The following is a 25,481-nucleotide window of genomic DNA, read 5'->3' as shown; positions in this document are numbered from 1 at the left end:
TGAGCAAGTCTGGTGCCTCAATAAAATCCATCTTTACGTACTGTTCTGTTTTGACAGATTCTGCCTTTTATTTCGCATTGCCTCTTTTGCTATGTTGGATGAATTTCTTTGATCCATTAATGTCCAGTAGCTTTATGCAATGACCAGAAGTGTTAAGAATGATTGTGTCACCTCTAAACATGTTAATTTTTATTGTGCACTAACCCTCTAATGAGTTGTTTCGAGTTTGGTGTGGAGGAAGTTTTCAAGGATCAAGAGAGGAGTATGATACAATATGATCAAGGAGAGTGAAAGCTCTAAGCTTGGGGATGCCCCGGTGGTTCACCCCTGCATATTCTAAGAAGACTCAAGCGTCTAAGCTTGGGGATGCCCAAGGCATCCCCTTCTTCATCGACAACATTATCGAGGTTCCTCCCCTGAAACTATATTTTTATTCAGTCACATCTTATGTGCTTTGCTTGGAGCATCGGTTTGTTTTTGTTTTTGTTTTTGTTTGAATAAAATGGATCCTAGCATTCATTGTGTGGGAGAGAGACACGCTCCGCTGTTGCATATGGACAAATATGTCCTTAGGCTTTACTCATAGTATTCATGGCGAAGGTTGAATCTTCTTCGTTAAATTGTTATATGGTTGGAATCGGGAAATGCTACATGTAGTAATTCTAAAATGTCTTGAATAATTTGATACTTGGCAATTGTTGTGCTCATGTTTAAGCTCTTGCATCATATACTTTGCACCCATTAATGAAGAAACACCTAGAGCTTGCTAATTTGGTTTGCATATTTGGTCTCTCTAAAGTCTAGATAATATCTAGTATTGAGTTTTGAACAACAAGGAAGACGGTGTAGAGTCTTATAATGTTTACAATATGTCTTTTATGTGAGTTTTGCTGCACCGTTCATCCTTGTGTTTGTTTCAAATAATCTTGCTAGCCTAAACCTTGTATCGAGAGGGAATACTTCTCATGCATCCAAAATCCTTGAGCCAACCACTATGCAATTTGTGTCCACCATACCTACCTACTACATGGTATTTCTCCGCCATTCCAAAGTAAATTGCTTGAGTGCTACCTTTAAAATTCCATCATTCGCCTTTACAATATATAGCTCATGGGACAAAATAGCCTAAAAACTATTGTGGTATTGAATATGTACTTATGCACTTTATCTCTTATTAAGTTGCTTGTTGTGCGATAACCATGTTCCTGGGGACGCCATCAACTCTTTGTTGAATATCATGTGAGTTGCTATGCATGTCCGTCTTGTCACGAAGTAAGAGAGATCTACCACCTTAATGGTTGGAGCATGCATATTGTTAGAGAAGAACATTGGGCCGCTAACTAAAGCCATGAATCATGGTGGAAGTTTCAGTTTTGGACATATATCCTCAATCTCATATGAGAACATTAACTGTTGCTACATGCTTATGCATTAAAGAGGAGTCCATTATCTGTTGTCCATGTTGTCCCGGTATGGATGTCTAAGTTGAGAATAATCAAAAGCGAGAAATCCAAAATGCGAGCTTTCTCCTTAGACCTTTGTACAGGCGGCATGGAGGTACCCCTTTGTGACACTTGGTTAAAACATGTGTATTGCGATGATCCGATAGTCCAAGCTAATTAGGACAAGGTGCCGGCACTATTAGTATACTATGCATGAGGCTTGCAACTTGTAAGATATAATTTACATAACTCATATGCTTTATTACTACCGTTGACAAAATTGTTTCATGTTTTCAAAATAAAAGCTCTAGCACAAATATAGCAATCGATGCTTTCCTCTTTGAAGGACCATTCTTTTACTTTTATGTTGAGTCAGTTCACCTATCTCTCGTCCACCTCAAGAAGCAAACACTTGTGTGAACTGTGCATTGATTCCTACATACTTGCATATTGCACTTGTTATATTACCTTACATTGACACTATCCATGAGATATACATGTTATAAGTTGAAAGCAACCGCTGAAACTTAATCTTCCTTTGTGTTGCTTCAATACCTTTACTTTGATTTATTGCTTTATGAGTTAACTCTTATGCAAGACTTATTGATGCTTGTCTTGAAGTACTATTCATGAAAAGTCTTTGCTTTATGATTCATTTGTTTACTCATGTCATTACCATTGTTTTGATCGCTGCATTCATTACATATATTTACAATAGTATGATCAAGGTTATGATGGCATGTCACTCCAGAAATTATCTTTGTTATCGTTTACATGCTCGGGACGAGCGAGAACTAAGCTTGGGGATGCTGATACGTCTCCGACGTATCGATAATTTCTTATGTTCCATGCTACATTATTGATGATATCTACATGTTTTATACACATTATATGTCGTATTTATGCATTTTCCGGCACTAACCTATTAACGAGATGCCGAAGAGCCGATTCTTTGTTTTACTGCTGTTTTTGGTTTCGAAATCCTAGTAAAGAAATATTCTCGGAATTGGACGAAATCAACGCCCGGGGTCCTATTTTGCCACGAAGCTTCCGGAAGACCGAGGGAGAGTCGAAGTGGGGCCACGAGGTGGCGACACACCAGGGCGGCGCGGCCCGGGCCACGGCCGCGCCGGCCTGTGGTGTGGGCCCCTCGTGCCGCCTCTTTACCTGCCCTTCCGCCTACTTAAAGCCTCCGTCGCGAAACCCTGCGTGCCGAGAGCCACGATACGGAAAACCTTGCGAGACGCCGCCGCCGCCAATCCCATCTCGGGCGATTCCGGAGATCTCCTCCGGCACCTCGCCGGAGAGGGGATTCATCTCCCGGATGACTCTTCACCGCCATGGTCGCCTCCGGAGTGATGAGTGAGTAGTTCACCCCTGGACTATGGGTCCATAGCAGTAGCTAGATGGTTGTCTTCTCCTCATGTGCTTCATTGTCGGATCTTGTGAGCTGCCTAACATGATCAAGATCATCTATCCGTAATTCTATATGTTGTGTTTGTCGGGATCCGATGGATAGAGAATACTATGTTATGTTAATTATCAAGTTATTACCTATGTGTTGTTTATGATCTTGCATGCTCTCCGTTATTAGTAGAGGCTCTGGCCAAGTTTTTGCTCTTAACTCCAAGAGGGAGTATTTATGCTCGATAGTGGGTTCATGCCTCCATTAAATCTAGGACAGTGACAGAAAGTTCTAAGGTTGTCGATGTGCTGTTGCCACTAGGTATAAAACATTGATGCTATGTCTAAGGATGTAGTTATTGATTACATTACGCACCATACTTAATGCAATTGTCTGTTGTTTTGCAACTTAATACCGGAAGGGGTTCGGATGATAACCTGAAGGTGGACTTTTTAGGCATAGATGCATGCTGGATAGCGGTCTATGTACTTTGTCGTAATGCCCAATTAAATCTCACTATATTTATCATATCATGTATGTGCATTGTTATGCCCTCTCTATTTGTCAATTGCCCGACTGTAATTTGTTCACCCAACATGCTTTTATCTTATGGGAGAGACACCTCTAGTGAACCGTGGACCCCGGTCCTATTCTTTACATCGAATACAATCTACTGCAATTGTTCTTTACTGTTTTCTGCAAACAATCATCTTCCACACAATATGGTTAATCCTTTGTTACGGCAAGCCGGTGAGATTGACAACCTCACTGTTTCGTTGGGGCAAAGTACTTTGGTTGTGTTGTGCAGGTTCCACGTTGGCGCCGGAATCCCTGGTGTTGCGCCGCATTACATTTCGCCACCATCAACCTTCAACGTGCTTCTTGGCTCCTCCTGGTTCGATAAACCTTGGTTTCTTTCTGAGGGAAAACTTGCTACTGTCTGAATCACACCTTCCTCTTGGGGTTCCCAACGGACGTGTGTCAACTACACGCATCACACCCCTTCTTAGAGCATCTTGATCTACAAAGTTATTTAAACATGCTCAATATTAGTAACAAATTAGATCAGTGGAAGATTTTATTAATTTCCCATCAAGACATGCTTTGTTTTGCAGTTTCCAAATTGCTCAGTAGATAGCAACTATGCCATAAATCTGGATATTGCGGCTGACAATACTGAGAGAACCACCCGAAAAACTGAGAAAAAGAAGCAAACCTATATGTTGCACCAATAGTCTTGGCAACACAACTCCAGATATATTTGGCAGTAGCACATGTAAAGAAAATACGATGGGTGGTCTCTCCTACATTACAAAATTGGCACTTTGTGTTTCCCACCCATTTTATTTTCTTTTCATATTTTATTTTGTGGCTATAGCATTGTGCCAGATCAACCAGGCCAAACTTTAACCTTTAAGGAAATTTTCCTTTCCATAAATGTTTAAAGGCTTTGTCTATCCCATTGCTACATAGTTGTTTGTAAACAAACTTGACACCAAACATGTCGTCTTTGGTCCATTTCCACACCAGAGTATTTTTTTGGGAAGAAAGGGTGCTGGAGCCCAGAGAACCTTGTGCAACCCTCTCATATGATCTTGCAAATGAATGAGTAGCCACCTTTTGAAAGTAAACCTACAACTGTTCCTAGCAGCAGCACAGTCAGATCTTGCTCATTTTAGATCTCAAAAAAATCTGGGATTTTTTTTCAAGGGAGTGAAATCACACTAGGTATCAACCTAGAAATTTGTTGTTTTTTCAGTCACCAATTAGCATTTTCCTCCAACTAAGGTAGATGTCGTTGATATGCAACATGTCAGACCACAAAGCAGAGTTGTTTTGTCCCTGACTGGCATTGGGCATGTACTTCCTCCACATGAAATCTTGCCATGGTCCTTTATCTTTTTCAAGTCTCCACCACCACTTAAACATCAAACTAATGTTGAATTTGGTTAGATATTTCGTACCTAAACCACCTTTACTTATGGGTCTGCAAACATGTCTCCAGCTAACTAAGTGATATTTCTTTTTCCCTCTGTTGCCAGCCCAGAAAAACTCCCTGATTGGTTTTTTCCAGCCCTTTAATATTTTTGTGTGTAACAATCTCATGGACATCTAATAAACAACACTATATGTCAAGGAAGCAACAATTTTTGTCACCCTACTTCCAATAGACATAGTGCTGCTCATCCAACCTTCCATTCTATTATTGATTCTTTCTTTCACAAACTCCATCTTAGTCATAGTTTTTCTTCTGGCACACACTAGGGTCCCTATATATCTGATCGTCCAGTTGCCAATTTGATAATTAAACATATAATCATACATAAATAATTTAATATCATTAGGCTTAATCAAAAGTACCTCGCTTTTCTCAAAGTTGATTTTCAGGCCGGGCATGGACTCAAACACATAGATAAGTAATTTGAAATTTATAGCACTATCCATATCATCTTGGATAAAAATAGCCGTATCATCTACATATTGTAGAGTGGAAATCCCTTCATCCACCAGGTGATCTACCAGCCCCTAATTAAGCCACTACGTTGTGCATTCGGAACCATTTTAGACAAACAGTTAACTGCCAAATTGAATAAAGAGAGGGGGGGAAGGGTCACCCTGCCCCACTTCTTTGAAGCTACCAAAATAGGGTCCCACATTGTCATTGATTTTAAAACTCAAGGTGCCATCAGAAGCATCATTTCTGATCCATGCAAGCTAGTTGTCGTTAAAGTCTTTCTGTCTGCATCAACCAAAGACAAAAAAAATCCTAGTTCACTTTGCGAGAGGATTTTTAAAGTCATTTTTCAAGATCACACCATATTGTTTCATGTATTTGGTTTCCTCGAGGATTTCCTGCAGCAGCATCACTCCATTATCTATGAATCTTCCTTTGATGAATGCATTTTGGTAGCCGGCAATGAGTATGTGCATTACTGGTTTAGTTCTAATAGTCAGAGCTTTTGTAAAAAAATTGAACAACACTTGAAGCAAGTAGATATGTCTGAACTTTTGAATCATGGACGCATCATCACTTTTTGGAATTAGGGTAATAATACAATAATTAATCCTACTCAAGGTAATTTTGTGTTGATGAAAATCAGAGAACATCCTCATCATATCACATTTTATAATATCCCAAGAACTCTGAAAGAATCCAATTGGGAAGCCATCTGTCCCAACAACTTTGTTCTTTTCCATCTGAAAGATAACATCTCTCATCTCCTCTTTAGTGAAATCTCGGTCAAGGTCCAGTCAATCCAAAACATTCAGTTGGTCCATCTCTAACCACATATCATCTCTCAATCTTGTAGTAGAAGTGTTTTGAGGGCCAAAAAGATGCTTATAGAAGGAGGTAGCATGTGCTAACAGCTTAGGTGTTCCTTCAATCAAGGAGGGGCCATCTTGCAAGGAAAAGTGGTCTTCTACCTCCTTTGGCCATTGGCAATTCTATGAAATTACTCAGTGTTGTTTTCACCTTTCAAAGACCCACATCACTCAACTTAATGAACTAGTTAAGGCATCAACATGTGTGTAACTCCAATCACTTCGACAACCTCTATAAAAAAGTTTTAAATTTCCCTAAAATTTATATGCATGCATTCAATACACACTTATATTTTCCACCCAATTCGAGTCTCTCAAAGTAGCGTGATTTTACAACAACCTACAATAGAAAAGTACATGTTTTATGTCCCCAACTCCAACATGGTGTTTTTTAGGCACATCCGGTGTGTAAGTGTCAAAACAAATACTAGGATAAAATAAAGTAAAAAAACTAATGCAAATGCAGTGGTAAAAGTAAGATGCAACAATAGTACTAGTAAATATGCAAACTAACAATGCAAAGTATTTTGTATTTTCGGAATTATTTGATATCGATAATTAAAGTGCATACAAAGTAAAGTAAACGGTATTTCTTATGCTTAGAATTGGACCATTTTTCATGGTTTCGCTTGACCTCTCTCTGATAAACATTGTGGCATGAATACAACTTCACATAAAAAGTTAATAGAAATGAACTTCATGTAGCGTTCGATACACATTCATATGGGCATTACATCGTAACATAGCGATGATACAACACATCTCACTAATGTAGGCAGCTCATGTAGCTCCAAAACAATGAAGTACATAGAGAGAGATTGATCAAGCTACTTCCAAAAAACCATAGCCCAGGGGTAGGCTACTCCCTCTTCATCATGGAAATGATGCAGATGATACTGATGGAGGCGGAGGAGCTACCAGAGGTGACTCTGGCAATGTTTCCTCTCAAACCTTCCAATGTTTTGTCTCCATTTTGTGGGTTCTCTATTTTCGGTGGCCTCTTCGTGGGTTTGTGACGGGGGGTTATATATAAATGATTTTTGGTCAAGACACAATAGTGAGCATGAAAACCTAGTGTAAAAGGGTTAATTGATGTGGTGGGACCCACCCATGGCACGATATGCCATTTTGGCCACGCCATGGGGCCTACCTGCTAGCTCATTGATCTTCTGGTATCTCCTTTTGCACAAAGTCTTTGTGCTTCCAAAATAATCAGATGGCAATAAGTCCCACTCGGTTTGAGGTGCACAAAGTCTTTTACATGTATCACATGGCCGCGAGCCACTCACAGCGGAGGAGACGGGTCGGGACCGTGCCCTCTTTTTGTTGAGAGAGCACAATCTCATGAGAAGAGATAGAGATAGAGGTATGCTACATGGCACATGTACTCATGTATTATAGTGAATATACGTGAGATCTCAATACATGAAAAACCCAATGGACATGACAATCAAACCGGGTCAAACCTGTCAAACGGTGAAAGGGCTATATTCTGAATGATTGTCGTAGTTTGGGGTAACAGTTGAACCAACTCAGAATTAAGGGTTGTAAGGTGAACTTTGAGATAAAGTGAGGGTGGGTGGGGGAGGGGGTAAACTAGACTTCTCTCTATAAAAAAATATTAATATTTATATCATTAGAGGAGGCCGGTTGAATGGTGGCCATTTGTGTAGGATCTTGGGATCCCACCGACTGCCGGTGAAAACCGAGCCTCTAGCTGACGATGGCAGCGTATATGCGTTGTTACCTTGGTGAAGATATTGTATTTGCAGTTGTCCTCTACTCGCACGGGATGCTCTAGGGGAAACCCTAGATCCGTATCTTCCGAATCAAACGATAGTAAGGGCGATTTTTTGGAGCAACATCTGGACAAAGGAGGTAGGAGGTAGAGCAGTGTTGCATTTACCACGTGAATGGCGACGTGTCTTGGCTGCGTGGTGCAGCGAGGTCTTGTCGGCGGATGTGACTTGATGGACTCGCTCAGGGGGTGAGCGTTGTCTGACGTCGTTGCGGCTTCGACGGTTGGCCTAACGAGGACTATGCGGATCACCACCCCTGGAGATGGACTGACGGCTCGACGATGGTGATGGCTTTTGGATCATGTGCATGAGGTGCATGATGAGGTTCTGCTGAACCATATGTGTGCTTCCTTTCACTATAGGATGATTCAATGACGTCCCCAATATCTAACTGACGCGGCATTGTTATGTTTGTTTGAGCATAGAGGCCGAGGTGATATGATCTTCCCCATTATAGTTTGTAGGTGTTATACGGTGGTAGCTTCAAATTTGTTTATAAGCATCTCCACCGGCAGCCTCCCAAATAGTCGCCGGCAGAGGTGTCGGCACCTCCATATGGGGGACGCCGGCACCGCATCCTCTATTTGGGGAAGCTATTCCCACACCTGCGCCCCAAAACCGGCGGCCTCGATAGATTTTTTTTACATGAACTAAATATTTTTACTTGAGTTTCATTTTAATGTTATTCAGGATCGAGGAATAAATAATATTTTCGGACAAATCCGAGTAAAACATTATTCACTCCTCAACCTCGGATGACATATGAAACCTGCTTCATCTCTAGCCTACAACCTACCGGCCATCTAGCTCTATGAAAGTGGACGATCGCCCGCTAATCTCTCCGGTGCTCTCTCCCCTCCTCTGTCCGCTCCTCCTCCGTCGATGATCCCCTGATCTCTCCGCCACGAACGACAAGTAGGCGGCTCTATCCCGCGCGGCGTCGTGGCGGGAGCATCGTGGCGGTAAAATATCCCGCGCGGCGCTCTGGCGTCACTGACAGGCGGCTCCCACGCCCAAAATTTTCAGCCTCGCGAGACGCCAACGCGCTCGATTCGCGCCCTTGGCCAAGGGGCCGGCACGGGGTTGCCGGCGCTTCCATTGGGCTCGGGAAAGCGCCGGCGCCGTTTGGGGTGCGCCGGTGTGAGTCCATTTTCGCTCCCGGTCCCCAAAACGCTATCCGAACCACTATCGGGGCGCCGGTGGAGATGCTATAAGGTATGTTATTACTTGCCAGACATCTAAGCTATGCACAAGCGGGTCTCAGACTCCTTTTCGAAAGAAAAAGAAAACATGTAAAAAAAGGCCCGAGCGATATGTGCGCGTAAGCGATGACGAAGCGCCCATATGAATGTTCCATGCAGCTTTGTCCCTCAAAGCAAAAGGAAAAGCTGTCTCTCTTCATTGACCTGACGGAACATAAGGTTTTTCGCTTCCAGAGTTCCAGTGTACTGATTCGATCACCAGATGCAGAGGAATTTGTATTGAGAATACCGTCTCCCGCTTTGCTTTGAAACCGTGCAACCACTGGAATCACATGGATCATGGAAAATCACATCGTTTAGATCGGAATTACACAAGCACTCCATCTGTTTTGATGTGGTAAGATCTAATAAGATGACATATGTTTGCAGGGTCTAAGTGCAGCTACGAATTAGATGATGTTTCCTGACTAGATTTGTTGCCACGAACGATAGTGACTTAACCAATGGTAGAATATTCTAACTAGATCTGTGAAACTAGCGAGGCAACTTCTGTTAAAACTCTTGCACGTGGTGGTATAAAAATCTTGAAACGTACGTCGACCCCCAAGCAATCTGGATTCTGGAAGACGCAGAGTGACAAAGTCAAAAATAACTTGACCTCGTATCTTCCAGGATGGTTCATGGTTGGGTACGATAACGTGAGCCAACACTTTCAGACCTGCATAAATACACACACTGCTCCCTTGCCATTCAAAAAGAAAATACGGCTCCGAAAGTTGCAGCTGCTCTGCTTTGCTCTCTCCTCCGCACCGTAGAAGACCGGCGTCGGCACGCAGCTAGCCATGGCTGCCAAAGATGAGCAGCAGTCACCGCTGCACATCCTCTTCTTCCCGTTCCTAGCCCACGGCCACCTCATTCCGATCGCCGACATGGCCGCGCTCTTCGCTTCGCGCGGCGTCAGGTGCACCATCCTCACCACGCCCGTCAACGCCGCCATCATCCGCTCGGCCGTCGATCGTGCCAACGACGCTTCCCTTGGCACCGACTGCCCAGCGATCGATATCTCCGTGGTGCCTTTCCCTGACGTCGGGTTACCGCCGGGTGTCGAGAACGGCACGGCCCTTACATCCCCCGGCGACCGCCTCAAGTTCTTTCAAGCGGCGGAGCAGCTCCGGGAGCCCTTCGATCGGTTCTTGGCCGACCACCACCCCGACGCGGTGGTGTCGGACAGTTTCTTCCACTGGTCCGCGGACTCTGCCGCGGAGCACGGCGTCCCGCGCCTGGGATTCCTCGGCAGCAGCTTGTTCGCGGGATCCTGCACCGACAGCATGCTGCGCAACAACCCGCTGGAGACTGCCCCCGACGACCCCGACGCCCTGGTTTCCCTGCCGGGGCTGCCGCACCGCGTCCAGCTGAGGCGGAGCCAAATGATTGACCCCGTGAAGCGGCCGGACCTCTGGGAATTGCACCGGCGCGTTAACGCGGCGGACCAGAAGAGCTTCGGCGAGATTCTCAATAGCTTCCACGAGCTGGAGCCAGACTACGTCGAGCATTACCAGACGACGCTCGGTCGCCGCGCGTGGCTCGTCGGCCCGGTCGCGCTCGCCAACATGGACATGGCTGGAAGAGGCGCCAGCGCGCTCTCGCCGGACGCGGACAGCTGCATGCAGTGGCTGGACACCAAGCAGCCTGGCTCGGTGGTGTACGTCTCCTTCGGCTCGATGGTCAGTTTCTCACTGGCGGAGCTCCGCGAGCTCGCTCGCGGCCTCGACCTCTCAGGCAAGAATTTCGTGTGGGTGGTCGGCCGCGCATGCCCGGACTCTTCAGAGTGGATGCCGGAAGGTTTCGCCGACCTGATTGCACGCGGCGACCGTGGCTTCATCGTCCGAGGCTGGGCGCCGCAGATGCTGATCCTGAACCATCCGACCCTCGGCGGGTTCGTCACGCACTGCGGCTGGAACTCGACCCTCGAGTCCGTGAGCGCGGGTGTCCCGATGGTCACCTGGCCACGGTTCGCGGATCAGTTCAACAACGAGAAGCTCATCGTGGAGGTGCTCAAGGTGGGTGTCAGCATCGGCGCTAAGGACTTCGGATCAGGTATTGAGACACACGAGGTGATAAGCGGTGAGGTCATCGCTGAATCGATCCAGAGATTGATGGGCAATGGCGAGGAAAGCAACGCGATACAAAAGAAGGCTAAAGATCTCAGTGTGGAGGCGAGGCGTGCGGTAGAAAACGGCGGATCTTCCTACAATGATGTTGGAAGGCTGATGGACGAGTTGATGGCCCGACGGAGCCGTGTCAAGATTTTTTTTTGAAAACGGTGGTTTGTATTAATTAATCGGTAGTAGAGTTCTGATTACATTCTACCAAAGTCAGCTCCAACACGCAGGAAGGTGCTGAACCTTGTAACACACCACCAGTACAACTCACACGACTAAACCTGGCCAACTCATGAGCCAGCCTATTATCTTCTCTTGCCACTTTTCTGAAGATGAAGTCAGGTAGCAGAGTAACCAACCGATGGATGTCCGCTAGCACACTCGACGTATGGGAGCGATCCCTAACATCAGAGTTTGCCTTTTTTATTAGAGCATCACAGTCACTCTCAATAATTAGGCTACTATCCACCAGTTGAACAGCTTGCTTGATCCCTTCTAAACAAGCCAACGCTTCTGCAGTTTCCGCATTATCACAATCAGGAAGAATTTCCCAGGCGGACCATTTGATCTGTCCAAGGTGATTACGAACAAGAGCACCCCACGAGGCAAAGTTTGATTCTTTGATGAAACTAGCATCCACGCTTAGGCATTGCCAGCCCGTGTCTGGTGGCTTCCACCTTGATTTCATTTCATTCTTCTTTGGTTCCTCATGTATCTCCTTCATTTCAAGCATTGGACTTTTTCCTTTCCTATCTTCAGGCTGCTTTTCCTCTCTAATATTTGACAACATCTGCCAGTAGTTGCTTAAGAAATCAGTCGACTGGTTTATTCCCACCTTCCCATCTCCAAAGATGCAATTGTTTCTTAGGTGCCAGGCCCTCCACCAGACCAGCATCAGCTTTCCGCGCATATCTGGGCTTGAAGCATTCAGAATGTTCAGAGTCCACTCCTTCCCACTATTTCTCAGTTTTTCTTCAGGTGGTAGCTTCCAGATTTTTCTCATGCTTTCTCTTAAGGCGACAGCTTTGGTGCAGGTCATAGTGGCATGGTATCCATCTTCTTCTTCTCTTCCGCATATGGTGCAAGTTGGATCAGTTGTCATATTATGCAAGCACCGGTTTTTTTGTACCGCTAGTGCTTCCGTGGCTAGTCTCCAACTAAAGATCTTCACCTTTTGTGGTACTTTTGTTTTCCATATCACATCCTAGATCGGACGGTCTCCATTAGGATTGTCGCTTTGCTGGCCTGAGCAGAAATTCTCGGAATTCTGAAGTAGGGCGAGTCTGTATGCACTCCGAACACCGAAGTTGCCCGATTTCTCAAAGTGCCAGGCTATATAGTCTTCTTCAGCTGAGTGAGGTAAACGAATTCGCAAAATTTCCTCGGCATCATAATCTGGAAACATCGACCTGACTAGGTCTTCCTTCCATGTCATTGAGCTGTTGTCAATTAGGTCCGAAACCCAACGGTATCTACCTCCACCAATCTTTGTCGAGGGTTTTAAGTTTCCTCTCGGGACCCAATTATCACGCCAAATCCGGATTTTTGATCCAGATTGGACACGCCATATCACTCCTTTTTTCAAGAGCTCAAGTCCATGACAAATGCCCTGCCAACCTGGGGAAGAGTTTTGGATAAAAGCAGTGTCAGTGAGTTCAGCATTAGGAAAATATTTTGCTTTGAAAAGTCTGGCACAAAGACTATGAGGGAAGGCTAGCAGTCTCCAGGCCTGCCTGGCTAGGAGGGCTTGATTGAACAACCTGTAGTCCCTAAAGCCCAGACCTCCGAAATATTTAGGAGCAATAATTTTCTCCCATGACTTCCAATGGGTTTTTCGTCTGTCTAACTCATCGCCCCACCAAAAGTTTCTTGTTATTTGAGCAAATTCCTCGCATAAGCCAGCCGAGAACTTAAAAACACTCATAGCATAGGCGGGAATCGCTTGCACGACGGATTTTATAAATGTTTCCTTTGCCCCTGAAGACATATACTTTTCACACCAATCATTCATATACTTGTGTAGGGTCTCCTTTGTTGACTCGAATTGGCCCTTTTTCATTTTTCCTTCGGGAATGGGAAGCCCAAGGTATTTTTCCTCAAACTCAGCCTTCTCAATATGTAGGATTGATAGTGTAGCATCTCCATCCTCTTCTCTGACTTTGTTACCGAGGAGAATGGAACATTTTGATGGGTTGAGTAGCTGGCCTGTACACTTCTCATAAGTGTGTAGAATCCCCTTCACTATACTGGCTTGTTCTATGTTTGCCTCGAAGAATAAAAGGCTATCGTCCGCGAACAGAAGGTGCGAGATGCCAGGAGCTCTGCGGCAAATTTTCAATTCTTTCAATCTATTTGCACTGATTTCATGATCAATGAGGGATGAAAGGCCTTCAGCAACAAGGAGGAAGAGGTAGGGGGACAGAGGGTCGCCCTGCCTTAAGCCTCTAGTAGGGCTGAAAGCATCGAGGAGTGATCCGTTTAGTCTGACAGCATATCTCACTGAGGTAACACAGGACATGATCCAAATGATCCACTTTTCTGCAAAACCCATTTTCCTCATGACTCCCTCAAGGAACAACCAATCTACCCGGTCGTAGGCCTTGCTTAGGTCAAGCTTATAGGCACAGAAGCTCCCTCCTTTGTTGCTATTGTTTTGGAGGGCAAATATACATTCAAAGGCCATAAGGGCGTTGTGCGTAATCATCCTCCCTGGTATGAATGCACTTTGGGTAGGTGATATGATCTCGTCAAGAATAGGTCTAAGTCTGTTTGCAATGCATTTAGAGATCACCTTGTAGACAACGTTGCAAAGGCTAATAGGTCTATAATCTTTTAGACTAGCCGCCTCTTTAAATTTTGGGATTAGGACAATCGCTGTGTCGTTTGTACCATCAGGCATAACACCAGTTCGGAAGAACTCCTTCACTGCAGCTATGACTTCGTCTTTGACAAGAGCCCAATTTCTCTGGAAAAAACGAGCAGGATAGCCATCAGGGTCAGGGGCCTTCATCGGCCCAATTTGGAACAGGGCGTTGCTGATTTCTTCATCAGTGAAGTCTTGGCAGAGCCTATCATTAGTATTAGCATCTATTTTCCTCTGAATGAGCTTCAGTATACCATCTGGTTCCACTGACTCATCTCTGTTGTACAAGTCCTTGAAAAACACTTTTGTCATATCTTTTATCTTGTCGTCATCCATGATAACCGAACCATCGTCTGTAGCTAGTTTGGTAATATTGTTCTTTTTAGATCTCCAGCTTGCTTTTCTGTGGAAATAACTAGTGTTTTGGTCTCCGGACTTCAGCCAATCAACGCGAGATCGTTGCTTCCACATTACCTCTTCCTTTGCCAAAAGTTCATTCATCTCTTTGGTGATAATCTTCTTTTCGCTCAAACTATAACCATCTTGGTACATACTAACAATCTGCAGCCTCTTTCTCAATCTCTCTAATTTCCTAGGTACGGAGCCAATAGTTCTTTTGCTCCAAGTATGTAGAGTATCCATCAACCCATCTAATTTGTTGCTGATATCCTCTAGATTATTAGCTTTTTTCTGTCCGTTCCATGCTCCCTCAATTTCCTCTCCCAAAGAAACTTCCCTTTCCCAGTAGGCTTCATATCTCCTGCAAGGTTTCATCGGTCTGGCAGACACAGGGGAATTGAAGCTAACAAGCAGAGGACAATGGTCAGATCTGGGACTCACCAGGTGCTCAACCTTGTAGTCCTGGAACATATTCATCCAATCTTGGCAGGCAACAGCCCTATCCAGCCTCACGCGAACGTTGCGGTCTCCCTTTTGCTTATTATCAAAGGTCCAAGGAAGGCCAGAGAAACCAAGGTCATGGAGGTCACAATAAGATAAGACCTCCCTAAACTGCAACATCTGCCTTTCATTGCGTTTTGTTTTGGAGAAGTGTTCTCCCTGCCAGAGGGCTTCGTTGAAGTCCCCTGTCATCATCCAGGGGCCATTAGCTGAGGGTTTTATTCTCCTCAACAAGTCCCACATGTGGTGTCTCTGACTTGCGCAAGGTTCACCATAGACAAACGTGCACCTCCATTTTATTTCTTTTGGCAGATTTCTGATCATTACATCAACACACCGGCTGCCTATTCCTAGTAGATCGACCTCTACACTCTCCTCCCAGAATAGGGCAACACCTCCACCTTTGCCCTCTTCTTTAAAAGAGATTACATGTTTGAGGCCAAGCCTCCATCTAAGGCCCTCTACTACATCCTTACATTGGCGAGTTTCAGAAAGAAAAACAATTTTCACTTTATTTCTATGGACGAGGCGCACGAGTTCTTGAACTGTCCGGGGGTCGCCCAAACCCCGGCAGTTCCAGACCAAAATTCTCATTTGTTGCGCCGGGCGCTCTTCTTGGCGCCCAGCTTCATGCCCTCTGACCTCAGGCCGGTTTCTTTGCTGTTGCTCTTCTTCCCTTTGTTCTGTAGTGTGTTCTCCCCCACTTCTTCCATCTGTTCCAGTTGGCCTAACAGGTTAGTCCTCTGTGATCCTGAACCTGCAACAAACTGGTTATCTTGGCTATCAGCTATAATGTCCAACGACTCACTCTCCTGTGAGCCTTGTTTCTTTTCTTCAACTATTTCCTTTGGCTTCACATAGCTTTGTGCCGCCCTCTCCTCTTCATGCCTCAGTTTCGTCAAGTACTCCTTTCCCAGGCATTCCTCAAGGGTTGGTACCTGCATCAAGATCTTCTTTGGCAAAGGTTGCAGCCGTTGATCATCCTCTTCCACCTCTGGTCTGGATCGCTGAGCCCCCAGGGAGCAGCCCTGGGTTGCCAGCGGTGTGTTGTCGTTGTCGGGACGCTGCCTCCTTTTCCAGCTCGCGCCGCTCTTCAGGTTGTTGGTGATGGTTTCTGCAGGAGTCTCGTTTGTTGTAGGTGCTCGAGCCCCGGTGCCCACGACCGGGGGGCTTGCGGCGACCGCATTGCTGGTTCCAACAACAGCTACAGCGTTGTCGAGGGCGTACTGCAACTGTTGTTTGGACACCCCAGTAGTCGGCGATGGCGGAGTCGTGGTTGTAGCAGCTTCGTTGTCCCTCTTTTCGCTGTTCTCCAGCACGGACTCCTTAGCGGCGGCTGTAGCCGGTTGTGCTGGAGGTGGTGGTGGTGATGCAGGTCCTCCGTCCCCGATCTCGTTTGTCGCCTTGTCCTGGATGGAGAGTTTACCAACGTCGTGGGTGACACGAGAGATGGTGGCGATATGTTGTCGGAAGCCGGCCTTGGGGGGATGCGTGATGTAGTCCAGGCCAGAGCGCCATCAAGCGTTGCTGATGACGTTCTTGTCCTGTGAATTCCGGCATGGACCATCGGCGCGCGTCCTTGGGGTGGGTCGGAGCCACCCCCAGGTCGTCGCTGTACCTCTTCTTCCTCTCATTTGCTGGGAGCAGGCAGTCCGTGTCTTGGTGCCCGATGAAGCCGCAGAAGTGGCAGAAGTTTGGCAGCCGTTCATAGGCCACCGACACGACCACCTCCTCTTCACCGATTTCATCTTGGAGAGTAATCCACCTCTGCAGCGCTTGAGCGATGGGGATCCGCACTCTTGCCCTGAGAATCTTAGCACAAATATCTCCTCTAGCATCGTTATCAATGGAAATTAGCTCACCAATATCATTACCCAGGTTTCTACAAAGCTGCTTAGATAGAAGATAAAACGGGATGTTTTGAAACTGGATCCAAATGGGTATGGTGGTGAAAAGAAAATACTCAGGATCGACCCCCTCCTTTAGTTCTTCAACAAGAACAGCATCATTTCTGAAGTTCCATGGCCCCCCCTTGGTAACATGCAGGAAGTCACCTTCTTCAGAGAATTCTAACACAAACCTTCTGTCCTGAAGCTGGTTCATGTCGAGGTGGCCACGAATCTTCCAGAAGCTTCTCATGTTGTCGATGAGGGTCCTCGAAGTCACGAGGATAGTCGATAGGAAGATGCCTACCGCCAGAAACCTCGTGCGGGCAGCTCCTCGCGCCCTCGCCATGTTCACCACCAGCGCCTTCTTCTCCTTCTCGGTACCCAGCTCCTTGACGATCTCCTTCCCCTTGCACTGACGTGGCGGAGTCGCCGCGGCTTTGTCGGTGACGCCCGTGGTGTACCTCGCAGGCACCACCGCGTTGTTGATGGCGATGATGCCGTTGGTGCCCGTCTTAGCAGTGGAGGTGCCACTCCCTTTTGCAGACATGCTAGTGAGGTCTGCCATGAGGAGGGCAGAAACACAGGCGAAGGATAGTTGTGATGGTGAGGAGGGGTGCGGTGATGCGTTGGTGAATAGGCTGAAGGGGGTGGAATTTGTAGCCCAAAGGGGGGAAACTTTGATCCGGTGATTGCTCCCTGCATAAAATCGTTTGATTGTGTGGTGGATTGACTGGACATTGATTCTTTTATCCGTTGAGATCGAGTCAGTCTGTATCTCATGGTGGCTAGAGTCAAGGTGCTCAATCTTTGACTGCTGGAAGCGTAATTTGGGGGGTTTTTTTGCTATGGAAAATAGACACAACGGTTGTAATTCATCCTCACTCGGGGAGAACACGGGAAGGTTATTAATCTCCGATTGATTTAGAGGAATCAAGGAGAGCACGAGGATTTCGGAAGACCGGATAGTTACCAATTCGATTGGAGGGATCGCGTGGAGCGCGGGGCGCGGATCCTGCTCCCGCTCGACCAGGAGAGGGGCGAGCTGATCCTGGGCGGCCACATCAGGCACCAATTGATCTTGAGCGGCCAGGAGGCATGGGCACTCGGTACTGGATCCATGATTTAGGAAAGTATCGAACTTGGAAAGGAAATAAGCTAGGCATTTCCGTGGATTTTGGGATTTTCTGATGATTTCTTTCGATTTTTCTCTCGTGGCTGTGGGGATGAACTCACTGTGGCGCTGGGTCTGGATGTGGTGAAAATTGTTGGCGATTGTGGCAGAAGCAGGGATTTTGGTATCGCTCCACTCATCAAGCACACAGATCCTCTCAATCTCTCTCACTCTTGCCGAATTACAAGCTCGGGGAAGGGGATCGCGGGGATCGCCTCTGTCGTCGCCCGAGAGGCGAAGCAACGTGTTCAGTTTCGTGTGTTCAAAAATGATTATTTGACAATTACTGTGTTCTCTTTTCGAAGCACTGATCGTGTTACCATGATTTTCGACGGAGCCGTGTCAAGATTGGAGAAGACAAGCCGGCAAATTATGGAATTTGATCGACGTCAGATTTTGTCTGCTTTTGCAACATTAGATCTCGCTTCTGGGTGATAATTTCCCCATCAAATTCCGTATGACCGTAGTGTCAGAATATCCCACTAGTAGAAAACGGGTATTTGGTTTCGATTGGTAAGGAGTTTTAGTTTCGATTTTGCTAAAACATCCACTTGTATTATTTTCATTCAAATCTTTTCTAATTTTTTTCCATTCATTTTTTTCAGAATTCTAATGTTTGAGTTATTTAACCAGTTTAGTCTCTAACTACACTTAATATCTAGTCAAATTATTTATTCGAGGTCAAAAGTTTCTCCCGTCCCGCTTTCAAGTACTTTGCGCACACGTTATTGATATTAGTATCATATTAATCATATTAACCTCTTGATCACGATATCACACTTCTTTATTGTTTCATTTCCAAATGATTATTTTAATAAACAAAAAGTAATGAAGTAATAATAATATTGAATAAATAAATAACAATAAAAAGTTTTTTTTTTGCAAAACCTAAAATGTGAAAATTTTCATATTTCCCTTTTAGAGTAGATAGATTTTCATATACTACCTCCATTTCAAGAAATAAGGCGCACACATTTTCCAAGATGAACTTTGACCATAAAAATTGAGCAACAAAATCTTGATTATATTATATGTAATTAGTATCGTTAGATTCGTATTGAAAAGAACTTTTCAATGATAATAATTTCATTCAAAAAATGATTATCTATTTGAAGTAATTCTTGGTCAAACAAAAAGTACGTAAAACGAGGGCGTCTTATTCCTTGAAATGGAGGTAGTATTAAACTTTTTATTCAAGTTCGTATATATGCAAAAGTTATTTCCATCTTATTGAAAAATACAGTATTTTTTGTAAAATAAGTCAAAGTTCATGTTTGTTATTTTTCATAATAACTACATCACCTAACATGCCTACATCTAAAAGGATTTTAAATTTTAAAATATATAATTTTATATTTTATAAAGCTGAAAAGGCGCTCCACGGGAGGTGAGGGTGTGGAGCAAAAAAACCTAAAAAGTCTTTAGTCCCTCTTTGTGTCTGTAACCGGAACTAAATGTAGACCTTTAATTTCAATAGGAGACACCAACCGAGATTAAAAGAGGCTCACACCGACCATAGCCTGCCGCACACCCGTTAGTCCCGGTTGGTGACCAACCGGGAGTAAATGTTCCGTTTGACCCAGGACTAAAACCGTGCGGCGTCCTAGCCGTTGGAACGGGGACTAATGCTCGCATTTATCCCGGTTCCAAACGTCCCGGTTCTGAACGTGGCCGGGACAAATGCTCCGAGCAGCTCCGAACGAAAGTCATGTTTTCTACTAGTGTCCCTTATGATCCTATCAATGAAGAATTGACGACATAACATGTAGATGACCGGTACAACAAGATAAAGATTGTGGATTGTTGTCCACGCTATCGGTTATTGAGTAACAATAAAACTTATCTAACTAGAAGTTACTGCAACGTTTTTTTTAAATTGGAAGTGTATTAATCATTCAACATTGTTTGGTTTACCATCGTTCAAAGCCGAGCCCGACACGCAGGTCAGCACTGAACTTTGCAACACACACCCCCACACAAGTAACCGCATTGTTTTGGTGTCTTTAACCGTCGGATTCAGTTACGAAACGGTCCAGATCGTCCAAAATCACCAAAACGTTGATCTAGACATTCCCAGCAATGATTCGCGTCAAGGAGGCGGCTGGCCCACGTCACCGGGCTATTACTCCTTGCAGCAACTTGAAGATCTTGGATCAGGTCATCCAACGGGGAACATCAACATGGTAATCCGTATGTAACCTTATTTTTCTTCATTCAGTCGTGTTAAAAGGGCCACTGGCTAGGAGTGGTCTGAAATCTAGATCAAAACCAAGCCAAACTGAACGCATGGTGTGTACCAATCAGTCGAAACCAAATTGAAAGCTACACACTAGGATCCGAACGAAACCAAATCATAGCAATTTTGCACCATCCCAATCCAAGCTATTTCCCAGTTATGTGTTAGACCCAAATTTTCATGCCGCTGAAAAGTGCAGCGGTGATGGAAGCCGAAAGCAATGATAAGGGAAGGAGTACTGCAGCACGAGGGGGACACGAGAAAGAGGCGGCGCCACGACAAGAGCTCCGTCTAGCAGGAGCGGCCTGTAGCCCTAGTTCGCTTGAACACTACATCGATGTAAGCCAACTTGTTGCTGGTGGAGAATGTAGACCATGAGGATAGAGGGGAGGCCACGGAGGCGCCGCTAGATCTCCGGCTGGTGGTGGCAGCCCCTGACCCTAGCGGCATGCGGTGGGGTTCGTGTCGTGTGTTGTTTCCTCTTTAGTGTGTTGTTTGGTCTCATGGCGGTGGAGACGTGCTAGATGGGTTTTATATTACACTTACTTTCTTTTTTGGTGTAATATCTTCTTTTTCGCGCCGTGCACCGCCTTCTTCATTATACCCTTTTAGCTATATATGAAAATAAAAAAATGCAGAACGCAGTGATTCATATCATGGTTCTTGGACACATAGTGCAGAAAAACTAGTTAGCTAGAAATTGCTTCCACTTTCTCCTATAGTTGAATGTCCGAGCGGTGCCACAAAACTATAATATGACATATGTTTTTATTGTTGTGATGTTGCTAGACTCCAACATCATCTCGTTCCACCTTGCTCTCTCGTGACATGCAAGCATTCACCTATGCTCTCTAACCTCTTACATTTTTCATGTTGCATATTTTGTCCTCTTTGCTAGCCTCATGTCTTTCCCTCCAACCCCGACACTCTATTATGTGTCGATGTGATACGTCTCAAACGTATCTATAATTTCTTATGTTCCATGCTACTTTTATGATGATACTCACATGTTTTATACACACTTTATGTCATTATTATGCATTTTCCGGCACTAACCTATTGACGAGATGCCGAAGAGCCGATTGTCTGTTTTCTGCTGTTTTTGGTTTCAGAAATCCTACAAAGGAAATATTCTCGGAATTGGACGAAATCAACGCCCAGGGTCTTATTTTTCCATGAAGCTTCCAGAAGACCGAAAGGGAAACAAAGTGGGGCGACGAGGCGCCGCCACCATAGGGCCGCGCGGCCTGGGTGGGGCCCGTGCTGCCCTGTGGTCTGGCCCCCTCGTCAGCCCTCCGACTCCGCCCTTCCGGCTACTTAAAGCCTTCGTCGCGAAAACCCCAGTACCGAGAGCCACGATACGGAAAACCTTCCACAGACGCCGCCGCCGCCAATCCCATCTCGGGGGATTCAGGAGATCGCCTCCGGCACCCTGCCGGAGAGGGGAATCATCTCCCGGAGGACTCTTCATCACCATGATCGCCTCCGGATTGATGTGTGAGTAGTTCACCCCTGGACTATGGGTCCATAGCAGTAGCTAGATGGTTGTCTTCTCCTCATTGTGCTATCATGTTAGATCTTGTGAGCTGCCTATCATGATCAAGATCATCTATTTGTAATGCTACATGTTGTGTTTGTTGGGATCCGATGAATATGGAATACTATGTCAAGTTGATTATCAATCTATCATATATGTGTTGTTTATGTTCTTGCATGCTCTCCGTTGCTAGTAGAGGCTCTGGCCAAGTTGATACTTGTAACTCCAAGAGGGAGTATTTATGCTCGATAGTGGGTTCATGCCTCCATTGAATCTGGAGCAGTGACAGAAAGTTCTAAGGTTGTGGATGTGATGTTGCCACTAGGGATAAAACATCAATGCTTTGTCTAAGGATATTTGTGTTGATTACATTACGCACCTACTTAATTCAATTGTCTGTTGTTTGCAACTTAATACTGGAAGGGGTTCGGATGATAACCTGAAGGTGGACTTTTTAGGCATAGATGCATGCTGGATAGCGGTCTATGTACTTTCTCGTAATGCCCTGATTAAATCTCATAGTAGTCATCGTGATATATGTATGTGCATTGTTATGCCTTCTTTATTTGTCAATTGCCCAACTGTAATTTGTTCACCCAACATGCCATTTATCTTATGGGAGAGACACCACTAGTGAACTGTGGACCCCGGTCCATTCTTTACATCTGAAATACAATCTACTGCATACTCTGTTCTTTACTGTTCTTCGCAAACAAACATCATCTTCCACACTATACATCTAATCCTTTGTTTACAGCAAGCCGGTGAGATTGACAACCTCACTGTTACGTTGGGGCAAAGTACTTTGATTGTGCTGTGCAGGTTCCACGTTGGCGCCGGAATCCCTGGTGTTGCGCCGCACTACACTCCGTCACCAACGACCTTCACGTGATCCTTGACTCCTATTGGTTAGATAAACCTTGGTTTCTTACTGAGGGAAACTTGCTGCTGTACGCATCACACCTTCCACTTGGGGTTCCCAACGGGCGTGTGCTTTACGCGTATCAAGCTAAATTTCTGGCGCCGTTGCTGGGGATCTGAAGAAAAGTTACACCACAAAGATTTCTAACTCCCAAGTCAACTGCACGCCAGCAAGTAAATTTCTGGCTACGTTGCCGGGGAGAACAAGACACGCTGCAAAGGGAGTCTCTGATAACCCACAAGTATAGGGGATCGCAACAGTCTTCGCGGGAAGTAAAACCCAATTTATTGATTCGACACAAGGGGAGACAAAGAATACTTGAAAGCCTTAATAGCGGAGTTGTCAATTAAGCTGCACCTGGAAACAGACTTGCTCGCAAGAGTTTATCGAGTAGTAACAGCTTTATAGCGATAGCGAGTGGTGAAATAATAGCAGCAGAGTAACAAAGACAGCAATAGTGATTATAGTAAACAGCAGGATTAAAATACTGTAGGCACAGGGATGGATGACGGGCGTTGCATGGATGAGAGAAACTCATGTAATAATCAAGGCATGGCATTTGCAGATAATAATAAAACGGTATCCAAGTACTAATCAATCAATAGACATGTGTTCCATATTTAGCCGTACGTGCTCGCAATGAGAAACTTGCACAACATCTTTTGTCCTACCAGCCGGTGGTAGCCGGGCCTCTAGGGAATCTACTGGAAATTAAGGTACTCCTTTTAATAGAGCACCGGAGCAAAGCATTAACACTCCGTGAACACATGTGATCCTCATATCACCGCCTTCCCCTTCGGTTGTCCCAATTTATGTCACTTTGGGGCCTCGGGTTCCGGACAATAATACGTGTATACAACTTGCAGGTAAGATCATAAAGCAATGAATATCATCATGAATTGATAACATGTTCAGATCTGAGATCATGGCACTCGGGCCCTAGTGACAAGCATTAAGCATAACAAGTTGCAACAATATCATAAAAGTACCAATTACGGACACTAGGCACTATGCCATAACAATCTTATGCTATTACATGACCAATCTCATCCAATCCCTACCATCCCCTTCAGCCTACAGCGGGGGAATTACTCACACATGGATGGGGAAAACATGGCTGGTCGATGGAGAGGCGTCGGTGGTGACGATGGCGATGATCTCCTCCAATTCCCCGTCCCGGCGGAGTGCCAGAACGGAGTTTCTGGTCCCGAGACGGAGTTTCGCGACGGTGGCGGCGTACTGGATGGTTTCTGGCGATTTTTTCTTCTTCCCGTACGTTTTTAGGTCGAAGGCGTTAAGTAGTCCAAAGGAGGGCGTCAGAGGCCGGCCGAGGGGGCCACACGCTAGGGCCGCGCGCCCCCCTCCTGGGCCGCGCCGGCCTAGTGTGTGGGGCCCTCGGGCCTCCACCTGGCTTGCCCTTCTGGCTCCGTTAATCTTCTGGAAAAATAAGACCTTTCGCATAAATTCCAAGGATTTTCCTGAAAGTTGGATTTCTGCACAAAAACGAGACACCAGAGCAATTCTGCTGAAAACAGCGTTAGTCCGTGTTAGTTGCATCCAAAATACACAAATTAGAGGCAAAACAATAGCAAAAGTGTTCGGGAAAGTAGATACGTTTTGGACGTATCAAATCCCCCCAAGCTTAGCTTATTGCTTGTCCTCAAGCAATTCAGTTAACAACTGAGTGCGATAAAAGAACTTTCACGAACACATTTGTTCATATGATGTAAATATTCTCATGATATGGCAAGTACTTAAGCAGTTCATAATAAGATACATGCAAATAAAATCATCTAATAGCTACGTCAATCATGGAAAAGGTACCAACAAATTAACAATAAGCATCATGAATCATGTCTATCAGCAGGATTGCAATGTTCATAGAGTGATATGATAAAGTGGTATCTCGCTTGCCCGTATTTGTACAGCAAAACATAAATGCTTGGGCACCTTTGAGGTTCATGGGAAGATTGGAAATAGAGATTATCAAAGATAAAAGCATCAAAGTTATACCACAGTTAATCACATTTTGGGACAAGCATATTATACTAAGAATGACAATTGTGCTCTCAAGAAAGTGCTCAAAGAAAGGATGGAGACTCAATGTAAAAGTAAAAGATTGACCCTTCGCGGAGGGAAGCGAGGATTAACATGTGCTAGAGCTTTTCATTTGTAAAACAGGAATAAAATTATTTTGAGAGGTGTTTGTTGTTGTCAACGAATGATAGTGGGTACTCTAACTACCTCGTCAACCGGACTTTCAAGAGCGGCTCCCATGAAGGACGTTATCTCTACCAGCAAGGTAAATCATCCCTCTTCTCTTTTGTTTACACACGTACTTCAGTTTTATTATGGATGACACTCCCCCCAACCTTTGCTTACACAAGCCATGGCTAACCGAATCCTCGGGTGCCTTCCATCAATCACATACCATGGAGGAGTGTCTATTTGCAATTTAAGTTGCTTACTGATAAATCAGGGCAAAATATGTGAAGAGAATTATTAATGAAAGTTGATTAATTGGGGCTGGGAACCCCGTTGCCAGCTCTTTTTGCAAAATTATTGGATAAGCGGATGTTCCACTAGTCCATTATGAAGGTCTGTCAGGAGTAAATGACAAGATTGAAAG

The 25,481-nt window shown here is 45.1% G+C and overlaps 1 protein-coding gene across 1 annotated transcript; it reads left to right on the top strand.

Annotated features, from left to right (window-relative positions):
- Positions 1-9,942: 9,942 nt before the first annotated feature.
- Positions 9,943-18,634, top strand: LOC124663291 (anthocyanin 3'-O-beta-glucosyltransferase-like). The gene is made up of 2 exons (XM_047201015.1): positions 9,943-11,478; positions 18,505-18,634. Exons 1-2 carry the CDS (start codon positions 10,015-10,017, stop codon positions 18,538-18,540), a joined length of 1,500 nt encoding a protein of 499 aa, XP_047056971.1. The 5' UTR covers positions 9,943-10,014; the 3' UTR covers positions 18,541-18,634.
- Positions 18,635-25,481: the final 6,847 nt, after the last annotated feature.

Source organism: Lolium rigidum, chromosome 6 (genome assembly GCF_022539505.1).
Source record: "Lolium rigidum isolate FL_2022 chromosome 6, APGP_CSIRO_Lrig_0.1, whole genome shotgun sequence".
NCBI lineage: Eukaryota > Viridiplantae > Streptophyta > Magnoliopsida > Poales > Poaceae > Lolium > Lolium rigidum.
This window is presented reverse-complemented; position numbering and strand designations above follow the sequence as displayed.